Below are 24,068 nucleotides of genomic sequence, written 5' to 3' on the forward strand. Positions count from 1 at the left end.
TCATAATATTCTTTTATTATCCTTTAAATGCCCATGGGACCAATAGTGATGACCTTTTTTTCACTTCTAATATTAGTAATTCATATCGTCTATTTTTTTTTCCCTTAGTCTGGCTGGATGTTTATCAATTTCGATGATATTTTCAAATAACCAACTTTTTGGTTTCATTGATTATTGATTTCTTATTTTCTGTTTCATTGACTTCTGCTGATTATTAGTATTTCTTTCCTTTTGCTTGTTCCAGGTCTGTTTTTCTTTCTCTATTTTCCTAAGGTAAAAACATAGATTATTGATTTTAGATCTTTCTTCTTTTCTAATATAGTGAATTCAATACCATAAATTTCCTTCTAAGCCCTGCTTTCACTGCATCCCCCACACACACACAAAAAAATTGTTTTCTTAAGTAAGCTCTACACCCAACATGGGGCTCAAACTCATGACCCTGAGATCAAGAGTCACATGCTCTACCAAGTCAGCCAGGCACCCTGTATCCTACAAAATTTTGATAAATTGTGTTCCATTTCCATTTAGTTCAAAATATTGTTAAATTTCTCAAGACTTCTTTGATCCATATGTTACACAGAATTATGTTAATATACAAATATATTGGGATTTCCCATCTGTCTTTCTATTATTGATTTCTAGTTTAATTCCATTGTGGTCTGAGACCATACTCTGTATGATTTCTGTTCTTTTAAATTTGTTAAGGTATGTTTTTGGACCATAATGTGGTCTATCTTGATGAATATTCCATGTAAGTTTGAGAAGAATGTGTGTTCTTGCTATTATTGAATGAAGTATTTTATAAATGTCTTTTAGATTCAGTTAATTGATGGTGCTGTTCAAGTCAACTGTATCTATTTTTTTTTACAGCAGCTGCACCATTTTGCATTCCTACCAGTAATGTACAAAGGTTCCAGTGTTTCCGTATCCTAGCAACACTTATTTTCTTTTGTTTTTTCGTTTTGATAATAACCATCCTAATGGGTGTGAAGTGGTATCTCCTTGTGGTTTTGATTTCCATTTCTTAATTAGTGATGTGGAGCATCTTCTCATGTGCCTATTAACCATTTGTATATCTTCTTCAGAGACATTGTATATTTAGAGCCTCACACAGTACTAGCATGTATTAGGTGCATATTAAATATTTGTTGAATGAATGAATGAACAAACCTTTCTGGAGGGCAATTTGTCAGTATCTACAAAAACATTAAATATATATACCTCTGGTCCCTGAATTCTACTTTAGAAATTTATCCTAAAGCTATAGTTATATAACCAAACAAAAATAAGTATACAAGGATATTATTTGTAGCATTGTTTGAAATAATGAAAACCTGGGGGCACCTGGGTGGCTCAGTCAGTTAAGCGTCTGCCTTCGACTCAGGTCATGATCCCGGGATCCTGGGATTGAGCCCCACATCGGACTCCCTGCTCAGTGGGAAGCCTGCTTGTCCCTCTCCCACTCCCCTTGCTTGTTTTCCATCTCTCGCTTTCTTTGTCAAATAAATAAAATCTTAAAACAAAACAAAAAAAAACAATGAAAACCTGGAACAGGCTTAAAATCTATCAGTGTATGACTGGTTAGCTAAAATGGCATTTAAAAACAGACTAACTGCTATTGCTACGAATAAGAGCAACTTACATATTAAGATTCAGAACATACTGTATTATTGAGTGAAAATGACAATTTGCAAAATAGAATGCAGCTTTGGTTTTAAAATGTTTTCCATGTGTTTTATAAGAAAAAAGGTATGTATACTGAACTCTTTATGGTAGTTATAATGGCAAAGAGGAGGAAAGTTATAGGGGCCTTTTATTCTGTACACTGTAAAGACTATATTTTTAAATTAGAAGTTGGAAAATAAGATTGAAAGTTATAAGTATACTATGCGTATAATTGCATTAAAATAATATAAATGAGAAAATTACTGGAAGAAATTGCAATAAAATGCTAACAAGGGATTATGTGTATTTTTGTTTCTGGTTTTCCGGTTATTATAGCTATGCTGTTTTTATGATGACAAAAATATACTTTCATATCTAAAGAATAAAACAACTGGGAAAATTATCACTAAATGTTAAGCTGATCTTCAAGGCAGTATACTTTAAATTTTAACAGCATTATTTTAGTATTGTTACAATTTTTAGTGTCCTGTAATATGATGGTGTATTTCAAGGGGGGAAATATCGTAGCTTAATTTTCAATAAAGTTTGACCTTTTTTCTAACTAGAGGTATTTGCATTTGTTCCATAGCGGAAGTGAAACGTGTAGGAGATACACTTTTGGGTATGGCCACGCAGTGTGTCCAAGTCAAGAATGTAATAAAAACATCTCCTCAAACTCTCTCAAACCTGTGCCTAAAGATAAATGTTAAACTCGGAGGGATCAATAATATTCTTGTACCTCATCAAAGGTAAGATAAGCTAATCACTTAATTAAATTTTAATTATTTTCCATATCCTAATTTTTCTGTATATTGCCATATCTAAGATTAGTGTAAGAGACAGTCTTGATGATTCTTGCTATGGAGGATAAGTAAACATTTTAGAAAAGAATTTCAGGCAAGATTAAGCGAATCCCTCGTGAACATCTCCTCCCACCTCCATTTTTATTTAGTATATGCAGAGAACCTCCTGCCTAGCTAGAAACTATTGAGAGCTTTATTTATTTCTCTGGAGAGCTCCTCTTAACAAAGTTTCTCATTATTTGATCGTCATCTTCAACCTGAGTGAGGCTGCTCGCTCACCTAGCAAGTAAGAAAAGAAGGGAGGGTCTTGGGTGGGACATATGAATTAAGTACATCAGGTAAGTAAGCCATATCAATCCCTGCTGCAGTCAGTGGGACAATAGGTTTTACTGTTGAATCTCCTTCATGTCTAAGAGCTCTTAGCAAGTGTGACATAATGATAGAAACAGGTGCTGGGGAAGAGGTTGTTATTTGAAGAATTGGACAATAGGTTTCCTTTTAGTAGTTGAAGGAACTAGGGCTTTAAAAAGTTAAATATTTTGACCAGTGTGCACCACAAGTAAGCGTTAGAATAAGGATAGACTCGTGTATTTAACACAAAATCCCTTTTTTTCCTGTTTTTCCTCTACTTCCTGTTCCTGTTTAAATAGAAGAGATTCATAAATGAGATGGATACAGAATTTTATCACCAAGGCTACAAACTGAGAGACAGTCACTTGAATCTTAAAGGATATAGTTTTTTAAATCAGATGAATAGCTAGCTACTTTAATACATTCTCAAATTTATACTTTTGGCCAGGGGAGGGAGAGCAGTAGGTTCCCATGATCCTTTTCAGTGTAAAGTTTAATGATTCTTTTTCTCATTGAGAGATTACATAGTTTAAATGTAAGTGGATTACAGAAAGATTGGTACAAGCTGGTGGATTAATATGAGGAAGTTTGGGGCACCTGGGTGGCACAGCGGTTAAGCGTCTGCCTTCGGCTCAGGGCATGATCCCGGCGTTGTGGGATCAAGCCCCACATCAGGCTCTTCCGCTATGAGCCTGCTTCTTCCTCTCCCACTCCCCCCTGCTTGTGTTTCCTCTCTCGCTGGCTGTCTTTCTCTCTGTCAAATAAATAAATAAAATCTTTAAAAAAAAAAATGAGGAAGTTTATCATTTTATGCCTATTATGAGGAATGCTATCCCTTTACAACCACCAGCACCACTGCTTAAAGCAGAAAATTGCTCTGAATTAAGACATTTGATAGACTTGTGAAAGCTTTTACTTCATTGAGTTAGGAATTCATGAATCAAGAGACTAAAGCAGTAGTTCAGGCCTTTGAGGCTGTCTCTGTGCTGTGTCAGCAGCTTGCAGTTGTGTTGCAGTAGTATAAACAGATGCATAATGAAAAAAATGAATTATCTAACTCTTTTAAAAAATGTGTTTAAGACCTTCTGTGTTCCAGCAACCAGTGATCTTTTTGGGAGCAGATGTCACTCATCCACCAGCTGGTGATGGGAAGAAGCCTTCGATTGCTGCTGTAAGTATCATTAGGCAGGTTTATCTTGTCTAAAGTTTAAATGATCATTTTGGTTTCAGCTTTTTGAATTTTAGTGACACTGTCTTTGAAACCAACTTTTATAAATATATATATGTAGAATCAACTTTCAAATATTCTTTGGATTTTTTAAAAGAATGATCATTCTCTGGTTCGGGGGCTACAAGTTACATATATATTTATTAAATGAAGCTTATTAATTGTATTACTCAAGTCTTTTGTTTCCTACTTTATCTATTTGGCCTATGATTATATATTTTCAGTTAGTTTTTGTTCCAAGAGTTTAGGTATTTCAGTAGCGTCTTTGTTACAGAAAGATGAATTGCATAAAAGCTTGGTAGATTACATTTTTTTCCAGTGTAAAATATCTTCTACCTTTGTCCAATCTAATACTTTTTCACCGTAATTCTTTGTTTTAATACTGCCACTCCGGGCACCAGGGTGGCTCAGTTGGTGAAGCGTCTGCCTTCAGCTCAGGTCATGGTCCTGGGGTCCTGGGGTTGAGCCCCATTTGGACTCCCTGCTCAGCGGGAGGTTGTGCTTGTACTTTCTCTCTCTCTCTCTCTCTCTCTCAAATAAAAAAAAAAATCTTAATACTGCCACTCCTCCTTTTAACATTTGCCTTTTATATCTTTGCCCACCTCTATGTTTGGTAAAGTTTCTGTGTAAGTTCTTTTAAGTGTTTTTTTTTTTTTAAGATTTTATTCATTTATTTTAGAGAGAGAGAGAGCACATGAGCAGGGAGAGGAGAAGGAGAGGAGGAAAAGAATGTCAAGCAGGGAGGGGAAAAGAATCTCAAGCAGACTCCACACTGAGCGTGGAGCCCATCGAGGGGCTCAATCTCATGACCCACAGATTGTGACCTGAGCTGAAACCAGGAGTCAGCCACTTAATGGACTGAGCCACCCAGGCGCCCCTAAGTGTATTTCTTACAAACTTCAGAAAGCCAGATAATTTTTTTACCCAACTTGAAATTGCTTGCTTTTTTAAAAATGCCAACATTTTTTAAATGTCAACATATTTTAAGCATACTTGATAAATTTCAGAAATTAAACTGTAAACTTTTTACATATTTTTTCTGTCACCCATTACAATCTTTACATAAATTTTAAGTTTTAACAATCTGGTACATTTTATTTATCCATAAAAATGATAGTAATGTTAAAATTTTCACCTAAGATTCCCAAGCTATTTTCATTAGTGGAGGAAATTATATTGCTTGGGGCACCTGGGTGGCTCAGTTGGTTGAGCATCCGACTCTTGGTTTCTTCTCAGGTCATGATCTCATGGGTCCTGAGATAGAGCCCTGAGTAGGGCTCCGCACTCAGGGGGGAGTCTGCTTGGAGATTCTCTCCCTCTACCCCTCCCCCTACTCATGCACATGCCCACTTGAGCTCTCTCTCTTTTCTTTCTTAAATAAATAAATATTTGGGGTGCCTGGATGGCTCAGTTGGTTAAGTATCTACCTTCAGCTCAGGTCGTGATCCCAGAGTCTTAGGATTGAGGTCTGTGTTGAGCTCCCTGCTCGGCAAGGAATCTGCTTCTCCCTTTCCCTCTCCCCCTGCTTGTGTTTGTTCTCTCTCTCTTTCTCTCTCAAATAAATAAAATCTTTTGAAAAATAAAGTCTTTTAAAAAAAAATTCTGTTGCTTTTTATTCTTATAGTTACACATGAATTGTCATTTCAGATGTCCTAGAGGTACTATGGAGCCACTTCTGATATTCATAAAAATGTTCTTATAGAAAAAGGAATTATTTTTTCAAAGAAGAAATTCAAAAGACTTTGGATTTGCTATTTTGCGGTCTGTTTTCCAAGAAAGTTTTAGCATAGTTGGACTGTTGGACTTCTGGGTAGTCATCGTCCTTTTCTACTAAATCCATTTCTAACAAATACCCACTTTCTTTTATCATTAAATAGAATTTATTAATTGATTCTTTTTGCTCTATGGCTTTATTCCCAAGAACTTAAAGACCAGTGTGAAAAACAAATCTAAGTAATAAATGCCACATAGTTTAATAGATATTTAATAGCAATATAAGTTAAAATTTAGATTGCAAAAACCTGGTGTGTTTTGAGAATGTTGAGAAATGTAGGAAATTGGAGTGTAGCATAGCAGATTGTGAGGCCAGTAAGCTTTTGTTTGGCTGTTTGTGCCATCAGAGGGGTATAGATTTATTTTTTTAGTAGTGAGATACCATGCAGAGGAAAGAAACGGCTAGAGTTCCTTTTTTTTTTTTTTTTTTTTTTTAACCTATAGAAGATAAAGAAAAAGCAGATACAATCCCATGTACGTGGTAGGCAAGTTCTGGTTCATTTTTTTAAAAAAACTCTTGATTATTTTCTAGTCTGACCTAACACAGAAGAGAAATATAAGAATTTTCCATATTTTGGTTTCAAGTAATAAGTCATTAAATTGGGGCGCCTGGGTGGCTCAGTCGTTAAGCGTCTGCCTTCGGCTCAGGGCGTGATCCCGGCGTTCTGGGATCGAGTCCCGCATCGGGCTCCTCTGCTGGGAGCCTGCTTCTTCCTCTCCCACTCCCCCTGCTTGTGTTCCCTCTCTCGCTGGCTGTCTCTCTCTTTGTCAAATAAATAAATAAAATCTTAAAAAAAAAAATAAGTCATTAAATTACTGACAGGAAGTTAAGTACTCTTTTGAAGTACTATTTTTATTTATTTTTAATTGAGGTTTAACTGACATATATTAGTTTTAGGTGTGCAGCATAATGATTCAATATATGTATATATTTTTAAAAGATGACCGTAATATATCTAATTAACATCTGTCACCATACATAATTACAAAATATTTTTTCTTGTGATGAGAACTTTTAAGATTTACTATTAGCAATTTTCAAATATTCAGTACAGTTTTATTAATGATAGTCATTATACTGCATACTATACAGTACATCTCAATGACATAATTTATTTTTTAACTGGAAGTTTGTACCTTTCGACCCCCTTCCCCATTTCATCCATCACCCACTCCTGCCTCTGGCAACTACCATTTCGTTCACTGTATCTGTGAGCTCGGTTGTTTTTGTTTTGTTGTGTTTTGTTTTATTCCACATATAAGTGAGGTCATATGGTATTTGTCTTTGTCTATCTGTCTGACTTTTTTCACTTAGCATAATGCCCTCAAGGTCCATCCATGTTTGTACAAATGGCAAGATTTCATTCTTTTTGTAACTGAATAATATTCCACTGTGTATATATGCCACATTTTTTTTATCCATTCATCCATTGGTGGACACATAGATTGTTTCCACATTTTGGCTACTGTAAATAATGCTACAGTGAGCATGGGGTGCAGACTTCCACTTTTGAAGTACTAGTATAAATACTACCCTGGAAGAAAGAGAAACTGGGGGCAGAGCGTCCACCTGGTCTCAGCCTTGGGTCTGATCAAAGTGGTGTATAGACACTGTAAAGATATTTGGGTTCCAGAGACCATTCTCCAGTAGGTCTGTGAGCAACTGTAGTCAAGGTGAATTTTTAGTTCATGCTTCGAAGCTTCCTTTACTCCAAACACGTAATAATATTAAACAGTACACACACAGAGAAAATTAAGATAGCTACTCTCAGAACCAAGATTAACATCTTTAAGGACTGGATGCAGAACACGAACACAATGCAATAAGAGGGACTGTGGATTCAAGCCTCTGGTCTAGGATGTTGCAGTAAGAAAGGAAAAAATCTTTTAAAGTTTACGAAGCTTAACAGTTCGAAGATGATGTTTCAGAGTCTTAAGTATGGCTTCTGGGGTGGTTTGCTAAAGTATAAAAGATATAAAGAGAAATTCAGGGTTTGAATGGGTCCTCTTACCTCCTTTTTCTTATTCTCCTTATGAATGTCTTCCTATCTCTTTTCTTTTCTTACTAATCTTTAAATATACCATCAACATCTATAACTTAGAATCTTATTAAGTGTAAAGTACAGGGGCGCCTGGCTGGCTTTGCCAGTAGAGCATGTGACGATCTCAGGGTCACGAGTTTGAGCCCCACTTTGGCCATAGAGTTTAAAAATAAAAACAGATTTTTTTTAAAATGTAAAGTGCAGCCTACTTACGGGAATATAGTTTATTGGTTGGTTTTTTTTTTTTTAAGATTTTATTTATATGAGAGAGAGCAAGAGAGAGAGCAGGAGCAGGGAGAGAGAGCAGGAGCAAGGAGGAAGGAGAAGCAGTCTCCCTGTGGAGCAGGGAGCCCAATGCGGGGCTTGATCCCAGGACCCTGGGATCATGACCTAAGCTGAAGGCAGACGCTTAACCGACTGAGCCACTCAGGCGCCCCTGTTATTTTTTTTAAGATTTTATTTTTAAGTAATCTCTACACCCGATGTGGGTTTTGAACTCATGACCTCGAGATTACTCTCAAAATAAATAATAAGGTTATAATAAGGTACAAATTTAAATGAAATCCATGTCCTTTTTTTCATTTTTTTTGTGGTAAAATTCATATTGATGTAGTTTTGATGGTCTTAATTTCTGTTTTTCTTTACTTTTTCCAACCTAGGTTGTAGGTAGTATGGACGCCCACCCAAGCAGATACTGTGCCACAGTAAGAGTTCAGAGACCCCGACAGGAGATCATCCAGGACTTGGCCTCCATGGTTCGAGAACTTCTCATTCAGTTTTATAAGTCAACTCGGTTCAAACCTACTCGTATCATCTTTTATCGGGATGGTGTTTCAGAGGGCCAGTTTAGGCAGGTTGGTTGCCTGCGATTTCATTATACTATGGTCAAATCAGATACTGTGTTTATAATATGGTATCTAGTTCTGAAGTTAGAAGTCTTAATTAGGTTGAGAATTCCCAAAGTCAAAATTTGATACTTCCTTAGATTATCTCTTCTAAAATGTTTACAATGGATTTGTAAGCCTTGATTGCTAAGATCATGCTCTGGTAATAGTTAAAATGGATTAGAGATTATACTTAGCTGTAAAATGATAAGATTAAGAAATCCTAAAACTAAATCATGACCTTACTTTGAAGTATGTATAAGAGAACAGCTGACTATATCAAATCTTTCCATTTCATCTCGTCTAGGTATTATATTATGAACTACTAGCAATTCGAGAAGCCTGCATCAGTTTGGAGAAAGACTATCAACCTGGAATAACCTACATTGTAGTTCAGAAGAGACATCACACTCGATTATTTTGTGCTGATAGGACAGAAAGGGTAATCTTAACATCTGTTGTAATACTATTATAAAACAGGCTTATCTCATATAGATCATAGAGCACTAAACAAAGGCTCTCTGCCAACAGCAGAGGTTCCAGGGTATAGTAGCAGATCTCAGCATACCACATTATGAGTAGAGAAGCATCAAAATAGGTTGTTACTTTTTAACTTCCTAGAATTTCTGTTAACACTAAGTGAACACTAAGTGTTCAAAATCCCGTTAATGCTTTTTGTTATTGTGAAGAAATTCATAGTTTTAAAAATGTTCTTTCAATTCCTGTATGTCTTAAATGTTCAGAGGGGAAAAGGTGCATTTATTTTTTTAAATATCTTGTAAAAATTAGTTTTTTTAAAAGCTGGGGACTTTCTAGAATGATTAGTAGAAATTGATGCAAACCAACTTTTAAATAATGCTTCTTTTAAAATTCACAGATTTTTTTTTTTTAAGATTAGAGAAGGAGGGGTAAATACCTAGGGAAATTTGTCATCTTGTCTGCATGCAGTATAAGCAAGTAGCAATCTTGCCCCCCATCTTTCAAACCTTGGAGCAGAAAAATCTGAGGATTGCAAGTATTGGTGTCTCCTTGGGGAAAGGGTTCCACAGAAAAGACAGAGAGACAGGAGTGTATCTTTGCTTTGGTATATATTTAGTCTTTGTTTACACTTTCCGTGTAACTTCAGGAAAGTAACCTAACATCTCTGTGCCTGTTTCCTTCCCAACAAGGTTCGGGTGATACTAATATTTTCCTTTATTGGATTGTTAAAAGGATTAAGTAAATTAAATTATGTAATGATCCAAAATGGTGCTTGGCACATACTAAGCACTCAATAATGGTTGGCTAGTAGCTGTAGAGAGGTGGTGATGGTGGTCATAATAGAGGAAAAGAAAAAAGAAAAATAATAGAGGAAGAGAAATAATAATAGCAGACATTGTTCTAGGTATGTGTCATAAATATAACTCATTTAATCTTCGCAACGTCATGAGGTATTTACTGTTATTGTCATTTTCCACAGGCGGAAACTGGGGCATATGAGGTTAAAGAACAGGGTTATAAAGCTAGTAATTGGTAGAGCTTGGACTCAGGTCAGGCAGCCTGGCTCCAGAGTACTTATTATCACTGTCCTATAGCACCTCTCTAATAACAGTAGTGAGAGTTTTTTATTATGGTCTCCTGGTTGTTAAAGGTGTTTGACCCCAAATTACTAGGTACATTTTTGTACCTAGAAAACCAAATATTTCTTCAAAAGTAGGACTAGGAAAACCTAAGTTAGATTTAATGATTACTAACATCTGATGTTTAGTCATGCTAGTCCTTCATTTGTCTACATCTCTTTCATCTTTGTTCTAAATACTACTACTGATAGATGAGAGATAATTATAAATGAGGAATCAGGCACAGAGAGGTAAAGTACCGTGCCCTAGATAGCACAATTAGAAACTGGTGGAGCTGTGCTATGAACCCATTCTGCTCCTTCTGTAAGTAGAGAAAAACTTTTTATATGTGTTAATTTGATTTATATGTGTTAATTTGATTTATATATTAAGAATAAGCATAATTTAGTTGATTATGAACTATTTTTGCTTTGTACTTGGTGAAGGCTCGCTGGTATACGCAGCTACAACTCAAGCCCCACTACCTGATAGTAGTCCCTCGTATGGAGAAAGAGTATCTGAGTAGTAAAATAGTTTCTAATTTGTTAGCCTTGTAAATCTAGACTTAGAATTACTGAATTTAAATGTGTTTAGGGATAAAGAGGTAGAGGTGAGATTACATATGCATTTTTAAGTGTTTCATTAGAAGCCTTTCGTTATCAGAAACTTTGAACCATTTCATTCATATTCACATCATAGCTATGCATGGTGTGGATTTCCTTACAAGATGTTGAACTACTAGTATGAAGTAAAAGGAATAGGGCCTTTGCAGTCAGTTCTGTATTTGACTCCCAGTTCTGCCTTTTATTGTGTGCTGTTCAACAAATTATTTCATATTCCTGAGCCCAAGCTTCCCAAACATGTGGGAATAATACCTAACTTACAGGACTTTTTGATTGGAAATAATGTATGTCATGTGCCTGGCCCATATATGGTTAACAAGTGGTGACTACAGTTGATGTTATTGTCAGCATTCTTTCTCTCTAAAAATAGAGTGTTCTCCAAGGAAGATGGTAGTTTTCATAAATTATACATTCTAGAGTACCTGCTGTTCCCAGGTACGTAAATTGGAGCAGTTAAAGTAATTTTTTAAAAGATTTCCTAAGTGTTCCACCCATACTGGGATCACCTACTCGCTAAGCACCAGTAGGCACTAGTAACTCTTTGTTGTTTATCAGCTCTCACTGTCAGCAACATGGAAGAACAGGAACCAGGACTAGATTCGGGGCTGCTATTAATGCCTGCTCAAGTGATATTTGAAGCTGAAAGTAGTGAAATACGGGATCAGCCTATATATATTTATATATTTTCAAAAGTGCTTTCAGATACATTCTTTACCTTTGTCCTGTTTGTTTAAACTTTGACCAAACAAATCTAGGTTGGAAGAAGCGGCAATATCCCAGCTGGAACAACAGTTGATACAGATATTACACACCCATATGAGTTTGATTTTTACCTCTGTAGCCATGCTGGAATACAGGTAAGCCTACTCTTTGGGTGAAATGGTCTAATTCAGGAACTTCCATTCTTATGTCTGTTTTTTTTAAATCTTAGAAAAAGGAGAAAGAAACACATTCTCTGCATCCAGATTGTTTACATATGAAATAGGTGAAACTCTGAGTAAATAAATTTCTTCCCCTTCTTTACCTTGAGTTAGGGGCTTATTTCTATGAAAACACCAGAATATAAATAGTCTAATAAAATGAATCTCCCCAAACTGAGTCCTCAGTTTAATCTAAAATTTCAAAAAAATTTAATATACCTGATTCTTCCTTTGACATTTGCTTATTTTTGATAATAATACATCACAGAAAATTTTGGCATTTACTGGCAGATATTGAGCATATGAACAAGTTTAATTGTAGATTTACAACTTTAAGTTTCAGTTAAATAATTTTAAGTCTTATTCTTTTCATAAAATCGTTTTGTTAATTTGTTAGCTTTGTTCCTTAGTAGAACATAAGCTTTAATTCAGTGCAGCAGCACAGTGAATCCATGTTCTTGGATGTCTGAGAGAATGTAGCCCAAAACTATTTTAGGTTACTTGCCATTGATTAAAACAGATTGCAGGGGCGCCTGGCTGGCTCTCAGTTAGGCATCTGCCTTCGGCTCAGGTCATGATCTCAGGGTCCTGGAATCAAGCCCTGTGTCGAGCCCCCTGATCAGCGGGGAGTCTGCTTCTCCCGCTGCCTGTCCCCCCAGCTTGTGCTTTCTGTCTCTCAAGTAAATAACTAAAATCTTTAAAAACTAAAATAATAGGGGCGCCTGGGTGGTGCAGTCGTTAAGCGTCTGCCTTCAGCTCAGGGCGTGATCCCAGCATTTATGGGATCGAGCCCCACATCAGGTTCCTCCGCTAGGAGCCTGCTTCTTCCTCTCCCACTCCCCCTGCTTGTGTTCCCTCTCTCGCTGGCTGTCTCTATCTCTGTCAAATAAATAAATTAATAAATCTTTTTTAAAAATAAAATAAAATAATAAAAATAAATCAATTGCAGGAAGATATCCTGTACTGAACAGCTGTGTCTTAAAGCTTTGTATGTCGTACATACACTAACCCCCATTCCACTCTTACAGCTTTAAAATTATCCCACTCATGGGGCGCCTGGGTGGCACAGCGGTTAAGCGTCTGCCTTCAGCTCAGGGCGTGATCCCGGAGTTCTGGGATCGAGTCCCACATCAGGCTCTTCCGCTATGAGCCTGCTTCTTCCTCTCCCACTCCCCCTGCTTGTGTTCCCGCTCTCGCTGGCTGTCTCTCTCTCTGTCGAATAAATAAATAAAATCTTTAAAAAAAAAAAAATTATCCCACTCATTTATCTCTGTTCTTATATCTGCTCCTCTTCATAATCAATGTTGTACATTTTCACTATGGGTGGTAACAGTCAATTAGCAAACCAAAAGTTAAAAGTACCTCCAGAGAGAAAATCTGTAAAACTGGAGCACATATTTTTATCCTAATGTTTCCATCCATGTATCTCACAGAACACTGCTGCTATGACTTCTCAATAAATATTGTAGAGTAGAAAAAAAGATACTCTGTTCAGATGAATTCTGGAAATGCTGGCTAAAAAGATTTTTCACTCTACAGTTTTTGGATACCACTCATACACAAGTGGTCATTATGAGTCTTAAAGACAGGGATATTTCCATAGTTTATTAACCAGAAATTTTAAGGACCAGTTTTCCTCTAGGACCCCAAATTGAAATTTTGCTTTAGTCAGCAAATAACCAGGAATATTTCACAAGGACTAAAGGTGGTTTTTACACTTCTTCCCAGCTTTATTAGAATTTTTTAAACTCTCAGAGATCAAAAACAGGAGTCTTGTTTTTTTACCAGCTAAAATTAAAAATCCAATCATTTCTAGCCAGTATAAGAGATTATTTTTCATGTCACTATTTTTATCCGTGATTAACAGATCCTTCAACAACATTTTAGCCAAATTCCATAACTTCTTGACACTTACTGATCTTATTGGTGTTATTTTCTCCCTTCCCCATTTTATTTTGAGGTAAAATTCCCACTCATTTTTTTAAATTTTTATTTATTTCAGACAGAGAACGAAAGAGCACGAGGGAGGGGCGGGGCAGAGAGAGAAGCAGATCACGACCGGAGCCGAGGGCAGACTTTAACCAATTGAGCCACACAGACGCCCCTCCCACTCATTTTTAAAACTTAAATGTATAAATGAAGTCAAAGCTTGCTACTCCCTTTCACCCTTCACCTGCCCAGGACAGGCTAGAGCTTTGGTCCTGGTAACTTTGAGTAGAGGTGAGGACCATGGCCTGACTCTGAGATACCTCTTTCCCTTCCTCCTTCTAGGACTCTAACTCATCTAGAACTCCTGACTGTCAGCCTTCTGGTGGTGAGGAGCTGACGGAGCCTTTCTGTAGTCCATTCTGATTCTTTCTGATGCCATAGCCTTGGGGTTGAGGACCCTCAAAGGGCCGCAGTGTCTTTCTTAGGCTCCATCAATGGTATACACTCTTCCTTTAGGTTACATATCCCATCGCGTGGCTCCATAGCTCCTGCTCTTCTGCTCACTTTCATTGCTTTAGGCTCCCAACTCTTTCCAAGAATTCTCACCATTCTAGCCCTGTGGAGTTGGTAGAGTGGGCCTGTGGGCTCAGAGCTCAGGAAGCATCCGGCTGGGGCATGAGATGATAGTCTCCCTTTCCAGCAGTCTCTTATCTTTATTTTTTTTTTTTTAAGATTTTATTTATGGGGTGCCTTGGTGGCTCAGTTGGTTAAGCATCTTACTTCAGCTCAGGTCATGATCTCAGGGTCCTGGGATCGAGCCCCACATGGGTTTTCCCACTCAGTGGAGAGTCTCTTTATCCCTCTCCCTCTGCCCCTCCCCCAGCTCATGCCTATGTGCATGCACACTCTCTCTCAAATAAATAGACTTATTTATATATAGTATAAATTTTTATATATAAAATATCTATATATATGTAAACAAAATAGATTTTATTTATTTGAGAGAGAGAGCATGCATGAGTGGACAGAGGGGTAGAGGGGAGGGAGAAGGTAAGGGAGAGAATCTCAAGCAGACTGTGTACCAAGCACTGAGCCCATGGTGGGGCTCGATCTCCCGGCCCTGAGATGACAACCTGAGCCAAAACCAACAGTTGGTCGCTCAGCCACTCAACTGGCTGAGCCACCCAGGCACCCTAGGCTCTTATCTTTATAATTGATTCTCTTGGAGTCCCCCTTACATGTCTTCATCGGAGAGAGCATACCTTTCCTTACAACTAAAATTCCATGTTTTCACAAAACCCTAATCACTCTCTTCCCCTACTGGGAGGATGGGGATTAGCTGAGAAGAGGCCAGAGCCAGGGTATTAATGATAAAAACCTGTCCTGAACTGTCTCCTCTCAGTGAGCCCTTGAGGGGAGGTGGCTGGCTGCAAAGATTGGTAGCTCTTCAGACTGTGGGATACCTAGCATCTTTAATCCTCTGCTTTGGGCCTTAGTTGAAATTCCAGGGCGGCGGGGGGGCTGAGGACGGGACTCACTTGACATACTATTAGAAACGTATTAACTGGGTGGCACATATGACCCCTCTGAGCCCCCAAAGGGAGTTCTCCTAAAGAGGTAAGTGCTCCCCATTCAGGAATCAGAGCAAGCAGTGTCCTAAATTATAACTTCCTAGCATAAATCACCAAAACTTCGAAGATATCCTTCACTATTGTTTAACAATCCTGTGACTCCTCCTTTGTTAGCTTGTACTACCATTTTCCGTGAGTCCCTAACCTTGGTCTTTCACCCTGACACTCAGCACACGACCTCTTCCTTTTACCTCAGTAAGAAATTATACTGTCAGTCATGCCTACTTTCTTTCCTTTCTTGCAGGAGAAAAGGTTCCATACGTACTGTTGTTCGCGTTTGCTCTGGCCTGCCTTGAGTTGGTCTTAGTTCACCAGTTATCCTCTTTCTTGTGTCTTCAGTCTGTTCGAAGCTTCTGATTCCATTCCCTTAGATTACAGTTGCCCTGTCCTAAAATACAGTTCCCTTCAAGTTATTCTCCCATATTTTTCTTTCATTTTTAACTAAACTGTTCTTAAAACAATAGCCTAAGGACCCTCACCTGAAATTTAAAGAGACAAGTAATGTAAGGATATAGAACAATTGAAACTTCACATTTTGCTAGTGGGAGTGTAAATTAACATGACCATATTTGAAAACTGTCATCTACTGAAGTTAAATATATGCATGCTCTGTGACCCAGGAACTCTACTCCAGGATAGCCAACAGAAATGCATATCTGTGTTCACCAAAAGATAGTACATTAATTTTGGTAGCACTGGTCGTAGTCAAAACTACAAACAGTCCAGATGCCCATCTTCAATAGATTGGATTAATAAATAGTGTATATTTATATAACAGAATATCCAACAAAGAGAATGATGCAACAATGTGGATGGATTTCACAAACACAGTGTCAAACCAAGGATATCAGACCCAGAGGACATATACCTATGATGCTATTTATTATAAAGTTCAAAAGCAGACATAATCTTAAATATTACCTGTATTGTGAAAAGTCCGGTTACCAAGAGCAGGGTAGGTAGGGTGTGGTGACCAGGAAAGGCCACCAAGTGGCTTCATGGTTGTAGTTAATGTTTAATTTCTTGATTCTGGTGCTGGTTTCATAGGTATTTTTACTTTGTGAACAGTCCTCATTCTGTACACTTATGGTCATGGGCTTTTCTCTGTATGTCTGTACTTCTGGAGAATGTTTACATTAAGAACAGAAAAGACTACCCTTGGCTGTTTCCTCTTCAGTTTACAGCAGCCTGCCGCTGCTGCTCCTTGAGCTCTGCAGCCTGCGATACTGTTGTCACTCACTCATCGACACCATCCGCCATTTGACTTCCACACACATTTTTCTGCTTTCATCTTGCCTTTCCATTTGTTCTTGGTTTGGTTTAAATTTTTAAGTTTCAATAATGTGTATGACTTTGAAATCTCTTCTTACAGACACAACTTTTCTCCTGGTTTCTAGACCTTGAGGTTGCTTTTTGACTGCGCCCTCTCACCTGCCACCCGTATCTAAGCAACCCCTCAGCCCTGTAGAATTTATCTTCTCCCTCTCAGATCCTTCTCATCTGCACTTCCTCTGCTTAGCTCCAGCTCTCATTATTACTTTCCTGTACAGTTGCAGAATGATCCTCAGTGTGCCCTCATCTAATCTGTTCTCCCTCAGATTGATTAAAACATAGGTAAGACCTTGTCATTCATCTCCTTCGTACTACATAGCCATTGAAGGTGAAGTCTCATTTTCTTAGGACAATATATAGACTCAATTCTTGCTGTTTGCCTCCTACTCCCTTCACTTCTGCTGTACCCTCAGTCTGTCTTGCTTCTTTCCTGCTGCTCCTCCTTCCCTCTCTTTTTCTCTTCCTCAATTATCTCCTCCCTTTCACAGACACAAACACAAACACACATAAACACAACCTGACTGCAGCCACTCTAAACTATTTTTAGGTAGTTCTCATAACTCTCCCCTGCCCGTGTTGCTTGCTGACCTTAATTATTCCTTTCCTAACTTACTCCTATTCATCCTTTAAGACCCATCTTGGGCATCACCTCCTCCCAGAGCCTTTCTTATATCCTTCCCCAAGACAAATGCCCGTCCTCTGCACTGCCTGAGCGCCCTGTGCATACCTCTTTGTTGCATTCATTAGACAGCACTGTAACCATGCTTTTGTTTCTCTCCCCCTTCCTGTAGTCTATAAGTCCCAAAAGGCAGATGCTACTCACCCATTCAATTAACAGGTATCTATTGTGTCTACTACCTTGTAGAAGATAGGTGTTGATACTATGTGTACAGAGTGAACAAGTAAATACAGTCCCTTCCTCTTAGAGTTTATGGGGGGACACATATACTAAGTAAGTAATCTCACAAATATATATTTATAAATTGGGATAAGCACAATAAAGGAAAAGTAAAGACAGGAAGAGAGATTTTAGTGGGGTCCTGATTTAGATTGGGAGGTCACAAATAGCTTCTTTGAGAAATGACATTTAAGGTAAGATCAAGAGGAGTAAGTTGGAATTATTAACCAAGCCAAGAAGAGGGAAGAAAATTCATGCCAGAGGCACATACAGGCTCTTTGGTGGAAAAAACATTATCCATTGAGGGGATCAAATAAGGCTGTGACTACAGCATTAAGGTAGGTTAGAGAGACCAGCGTGGGCTGGATGTGTGGGCCTGGGGGCAGAGAGAAGGACCTGGATTTTAGTCAGAGTGCATTGGGAAGCCATTAAAAGGCTTTAAGCTGGGCATTAATATTATTAGGGGTGTGTGTGTGTGTGTGTGTGTGTGTGTGTGTGTGTGTGTGTGTGAATTCACTCTTACTAAAGTACAGATTCTACTGGGGAGTAAAAGTGGTCTTGGGGACCTCAACTAGGAGTCTGTTAACATAGTCCAGGCAAAAGATGATTGCGATTGGGACAAGAACAGTGATAGAGAACCGAGTGAGTCACATTTAGGTAGGATTTTTGCCCTATCTTTTCCCTGTGCCTGAAATGCCCTTTCCCCATCTAACATGCCCTCCTTTATCAATCAGAGCTCACATCCATATCTCCTTCTCATTCATTACTGCATGCCTGTCACCCAGTACAGGACTCGGCATATAGTGAGTGTTCAGTAAATATGGAATGTGTGAATGTACAATATAAATGCATCATAAGTGTATAATTTGGGGGAGATAAGATCTGGTAATAATTTGAATTTTATCCCCAGAATCTTGCAGTGTCTGACAAATGATGCTCAAATATTTGTTAAAGTACTATCTCATCTTTCTCCTTTTCTCCTTTGCCACTGCCATTTCCTTACTTCAGACTGTCATCATCTCGTGCTCAAACTAATGCAGCAGCCTCCTGGCCCCTCCCCTTGCTTTCAGTCTCTTCCTATTTCTAATCCAGCTTCCGTGGTATTACTATTACTTTTATAAAACTCCAATCTCATCATACCTAATGTCTCTCCTGTTAAAAAGCAAAAACAAAAAAACTGTGCAGTACTTTCCCTGCTGCTGATAGATGAAAGTCCAAATTCCTAAGCATGTCATTCAATCTGATTCCAGACTTGACTTTTTTCCCTCATGCACCATACTCTGCTCATACTGGTCTGTTAGCTATTCCCCAAATATACCATGAAATGTTATGCCCCCTGTGCTTTTGGGAAGGCTGTTTATTCTCTCTGGCGTGCCCTCACCCTGACCGCCCAAACAAGGCCAGATCTCACTGTCCCCTTGGTGAAGAAGAGTTACTTCCTTTGGTATTCTCATATGCCAGTAGTACTATGGCTTTTATTAGTTGTTTGTAATATAGAGACTGTATCTCCTCTACTAAGTTACGTTTTCCAAAAGAAAGGAAACCTTTGACTTCGTTGACTTTGTTTTTCTTTGAATCTGCAGTACCTAGCTAACACAGTAACTAATACAGAGGAATTCAACTAAATGTTTTCGGTTTTTTATTACAGTAAAATTACATCACATACAACTTAACCATTTTAACCATTTCTGAGTGTACAGTCCTATCGCATTAAGTACATCCACATTGTGTGCAGCCGTACCACCATCTATCTCCAGAACTTTTCATCTTCCCTGACACTCTGTACCCATCAAGCACTGACTCCCCATTCTCCCTTCCCCTGGCCACTGGCAACCACCATTGTACTTTCTGTGTCTCTGAAATTGACTTCTCCAGTTACCTCAAGTGAATCATACAATAGTTGTCCTTTTATGACTGGTTTATTTCATGTAGCATGATATCATCAGAGTTCATCCATGTGTCAGAACTTTCTTCGTTTTTTAAGAACCTTTCTTCCTTTTTAAGGCTGAATAATAGTCCATTTTATGTGTGTGTGTGTGTGTGTGTGTGTGTGTGTGTGTGTGTGTGTGTATCTATCTGTCTAGATAGATAGATAGACAGATCTGCCACATGTTATTTATCCATTCACCCATCATTGGATACGTGGGTTGCTTCCACCTGTCACTATTGTGAATAATACTGCTTTGAGCAAGGGATGCAGATATTTGTTTTGAGTCCCTGCTTTCATTTCTTTTGGATATATACCCAGAACAATTAAATGTTTTGAATGAATTATTAAATTAGAATATGTTTTATTTTACTAATGTACAAAGCTGTTTTTTTAATGTAACTTAGTCTGTGCTGAGTATTTATTTAAAAATTTAAAAATCAAGAGATATGGGGCGCCTGGGTAGCTCATTCGTTAAGCGTCTGCCTTCGGCTCAGGTCATGATCCCAGGGTCCTGAGATTGAGCCTCGCATCGGGCTTCCTGCTCAGTGGGAGGCCTGCTTCTCCCTCTCCCACTCCCCCTGCTTGTGTTCCCTCTCTCGCTGTGTCTCTCTCTATCAAATAAATAAAAAATCTTTAAAAAGAAAAGAAAATGAACAGAATATGCCATTGCCTTCTCTACAGGGTACCAGCCGTCCTTCACACTATCATGTTTTATGGGATGATAACTGCTTTACTGCAGATGAACTTCAGCTGCTAACTTACCAGCTCTGCCACACTTATGTGCGCTGTACACGATCTGTTTCTATACCTGCACCAGCGTATTATGCTCACCTGGTGGCATTCAGAGCCAGATATCATCTCGTGGACAAAGAACATGACAGGTAATATAAAAGCACAACAAATAGAGATTTTCACTCAAATTCAAGTATGGTCGGCATGTTAGGACTCTCTTAAGTCTCTCTTAAGCGTTTCCATGTATGTTTCCTCCCTATGTTTACCATAAAGTACTGCCATTTAGAATTAAAGTTCCACAAGCTGTTAGAGGAGTCAGCGATCCATGTGAAAAGCAGCAATAGGCGGAACTGACTGCCCAAAATAAGGGTTCCCATTAAAATGTACCCTTTAGGATTGTTAGTACTAGAATGGTATAGTGATTTAGTTGCTTTACCAAATTAATTCAAGGGAGAGATTGTTGCTGATGGACAAAATGATAGTATGCCTGGGATTTACTTCTAACAATCCTGGTGAGGTGAGAGAAGTGAAACAAAATTGGCCTTGAGTTAATAATTATTGGAGCTGGGTGATAGAAACAGCAATTCATTATACCAGCCTCTATTTTTTTTTTAATATTTTTGAAATTTTCTACAAGTAATATTTTTCAAAATTACTACATCAGAATAGGGTTTGTTTCTGTGTTCATTGCCACTTCTCTTACAGTGCTGAAGGAAGTCACGTTTCAGGACAGAGCAACGGGCGAGATCCACAAGCTCTTGCCAAGGCTGTACAGATTCACCAAGATACCTTACGCACAATGTACTTTGCTTAAAAAGTCCAAGAATATTCTCTGAGAGGAAGAACTGAAAGATGCATCGACATACAGCATATGTTTCCCGTGGAGTCAGTTGAGTGGGGATGCCTCCAGCCATACAGCAACCAACACTGTGTGGGGACCAGGGTCTGATTTTTATGTTGATACAAGGAAGATTGTTTACTTCATCAAGGAACACAGCACCATTATGCAATATGAAACCAGCCAACTGCTTTTTTGTGCGGTCTCCTTAGGAAGTATCGCCATTGTTTTGTTTTCACTTTCTTGTAGTCTAACCCTTTTAATGCCTTTACCTCAAGTTGCTTGGCAGCACAACTATCTTTGCAAAAAAAAAAAAAAGTAAAGAAAAAGTACATGACAGTTTAAAAAAAAACACACCTACATGAATAATCAAAGTGATTGTTCACGATTATGTGTGCAAAAAATTAATGTGCATTCGTGTATTCTTGTAAAAGGTATCTGTGTATATTTTAAATATATACATGTATACTTCATATGCATATATATCTGGATCTACACTGATAATAGATATATATGTGTCTGGGCGTGTATTTTATAGTTCATTCCACTGGGGAACTTTCTTTCCCTTTTATTATTTTCCCACCACCACTTTGATTTTTCTCTCTACCTCCCTTGCCTTCCTCACCTACATTTTTTCCCTAATGCTACCAGTGACACTCAGATGTTCATGTATCTGGTTCATTTGGGTGTGAAGCATGGCAAACTAGATTTTTATTTTTATTTTGCACACCCTACTCCTGTCTCTTGTCTCATACACAATTGCAAGTCCTCAACTCTTGATATTGCTTTCTTAACAAACAAAATTATATATATATATATATACATATATGTGTGTGTGTGTGTATATATATATATATATAATGTTTCTGTGAGAGTGCGTGTCTGCCCCCTCCTGCTCTGAAATTACATTTGCCATTTGTGCAATGTGTACATAAGCAGTAGCAACTGTAAACTATTCTTTTTCATTTTGTTAAAGCTGCTATAAATATAAAACCTTGTCAGAAGTTGTAACTCAGAAATTTCTCCTGTAAGTGATATGTATTCTAAAGCCTTCTGTTTCTATGGGTTATACATGAAAATCCCTTATAGCTTTTATAAAGGGCAAATATTCTAAATGATTGGAACTCTTTAGGGTTGAGGCCTCTGAAATTGGGTGGAGAGAGAGAAGGGGTTCTTGAGGGTTTTTTTAATTTTAATTTTTTTTTTTTTGCTAGTTTACTTGCTGCCTCTCATACCTTAATGTGATTTTCATATATATATATTTTTATATATATGTGCGTATATATAAACATATATGTATGTGTTTTGAAGTACAGCTTCCTTTTCTTTCATATTTATTAGAATAGTGCTTTAATAATTAGAGAACTGTATTGGCAACATCTTTTATAGAAATGTAATCATGTTTATTTTAAGAACTGACAACTTGTTCTTGCTGTCTTTTAGTGCAATAAGCAGTTCTAAAGGAAAGCTGTGTCTGTTTGATATCTTTACCACGGATAGTGGGAGAAACAGGCACCTCCATAATTTTAAAAGGGCAAAGTAATACAGCCTTAATTTCAGAAGGAAAGTTTTGTAATTTTTCAAGTTTAAAGCATATCTTCTAAAAATTGTAATGAAAATGAAGGAAGTTAAATTTCCTAAGTGAATCTGACCTTGAATATTAGAGATAAGAGTTGAGCTTTGATTTAAGAAATGACAGTGAGTAGGGGCACCTGGCTGGCTCAGTCACTAGAGCATGCAACTCTTGATCTCGGGGTTGTGAGTTCAAGCCCCACATTGGGCATGGAGCCTACTTAAAAAAAAAAAAAAAAGACAGTGAATAGCTTAAGATTTAGAAGACATTTAATTCTTTGAAAATAGATCACGTTTATTGAACAATCGTACTGGTTAGGTGCCCATTTTCATTTACTCAAATGAATCAGGAAAATATAAAATGATATTTTAAAAACATTTTTTGCCAATTTATCAGCAGTGTAACTTTCCTTTTAAAATTAGGGTTATGGTGGCAAAGGAAGTTAGGACTTTGATCATTTTAAATAAGTTAAATCACTGAAATGTGGAAGAAGTTTTACATTGATTCTGTTTTATTGATTTCACTTTTATTCAAAAGTATTATAGAGCTGTCAAAATCGAGTTCATCAGTAACATTGGATTCACTTTGTGACTCATGAAAATTGCATTTTAATTTTTTTTTCTTTTTTGCACTGGTTCAGAGTATAGATACTACAGATAGTTTCCAGTGGGCATTGTTAAACCTTTCAGAATTCCATCTGCACATGGTAACAAATGGATTAGCTCTTCAGTTTCTCTCTTACCTGTAATCCACTTTTATTGCCAATTTACTGTATTTTGAGCCTAAAATCTGAGCCCATGTCCTCCAACAGGTATGAAATCTTTCGTTCCTCTGCCAGAAAACTAAGAAAGTACTGTATTTTGTATGTTTATTATTGAAGTGTCTGAAATGCAATTTATAACACTGTTTCAAAGCTCTTTACATGAAGTAATATTTGTATAGTATATACATTTTTTCTCCCAACCCTCCCCCTCTCCTCCAAAAATGTCCTAGAAAGCATGTATTTTTTTTTAACATTGAAATTTCACTGAATATAGTCAGGAACATGAATAGGAGAAGAAAATAGTGTATCCTAGATGCTAAAACCTTGATTGCTGTGTGCTTTCTCAGTATGAGTAAGACACCTTCCTTTACCAATGGAAGTTACACACAGACTTAATGTGGGAAACTGTAGGGCCCAGGAAAGAATTGTAGATACCTTTTCCCTATTTACTGCTTCACCTCAGTTTCCATATGCTAGAATGAAACCCATAATTTAAATCTATTTAGAAGGACTTTTACTGAGGAAAAACAATTTTTTTAATATAAAGCTTTA

At 37.6% G+C, this 24,068-nt stretch overlaps 1 protein-coding gene across 4 annotated transcripts in view; it reads left to right on the plus strand.

Moving 5' to 3' along the window:
• The window catches only part of LOC103666389 (argonaute RISC catalytic component 3), a 114,462-nt gene extending 92,809 nt beyond the window's left edge, over positions 1–21,653 (plus strand). For all 4 annotated transcript variants that reach the window (XM_008694400.2, XM_040619254.1, XM_040619253.1 and 1 more), the window contains 7 exons: positions 2,258–2,417; positions 3,903–3,993; positions 8,525–8,719; positions 9,057–9,191; positions 11,726–11,827; positions 20,292–20,491; positions 21,048–21,653. In XM_008694400.2, the coding sequence (XP_008692622.1) occupies positions 2,258–2,417; positions 3,903–3,993; positions 8,525–8,719; positions 9,057–9,191; positions 11,726–11,827; positions 20,292–20,491; positions 21,048–21,156 (992 nt within the window). In that variant the 3' untranslated portion in view covers positions 21,157–21,653. The remainder of the gene's footprint in view (positions 1–2,257; positions 2,418–3,902; positions 3,994–8,524; positions 8,720–9,056; positions 9,192–11,725; positions 11,828–20,291; positions 20,492–21,047) is intronic.
• Positions 21,654–24,068: the final 2,415 nt, after the last annotated feature.

The sequence above is a fragment of the Ursus maritimus genome, unplaced genomic scaffold, assembly GCF_017311325.1.
Source record: "Ursus maritimus isolate PB19 unplaced genomic scaffold, ASM1731132v1 scaffold_32, whole genome shotgun sequence".
NCBI lineage: Eukaryota > Metazoa > Chordata > Mammalia > Carnivora > Ursidae > Ursus > Ursus maritimus.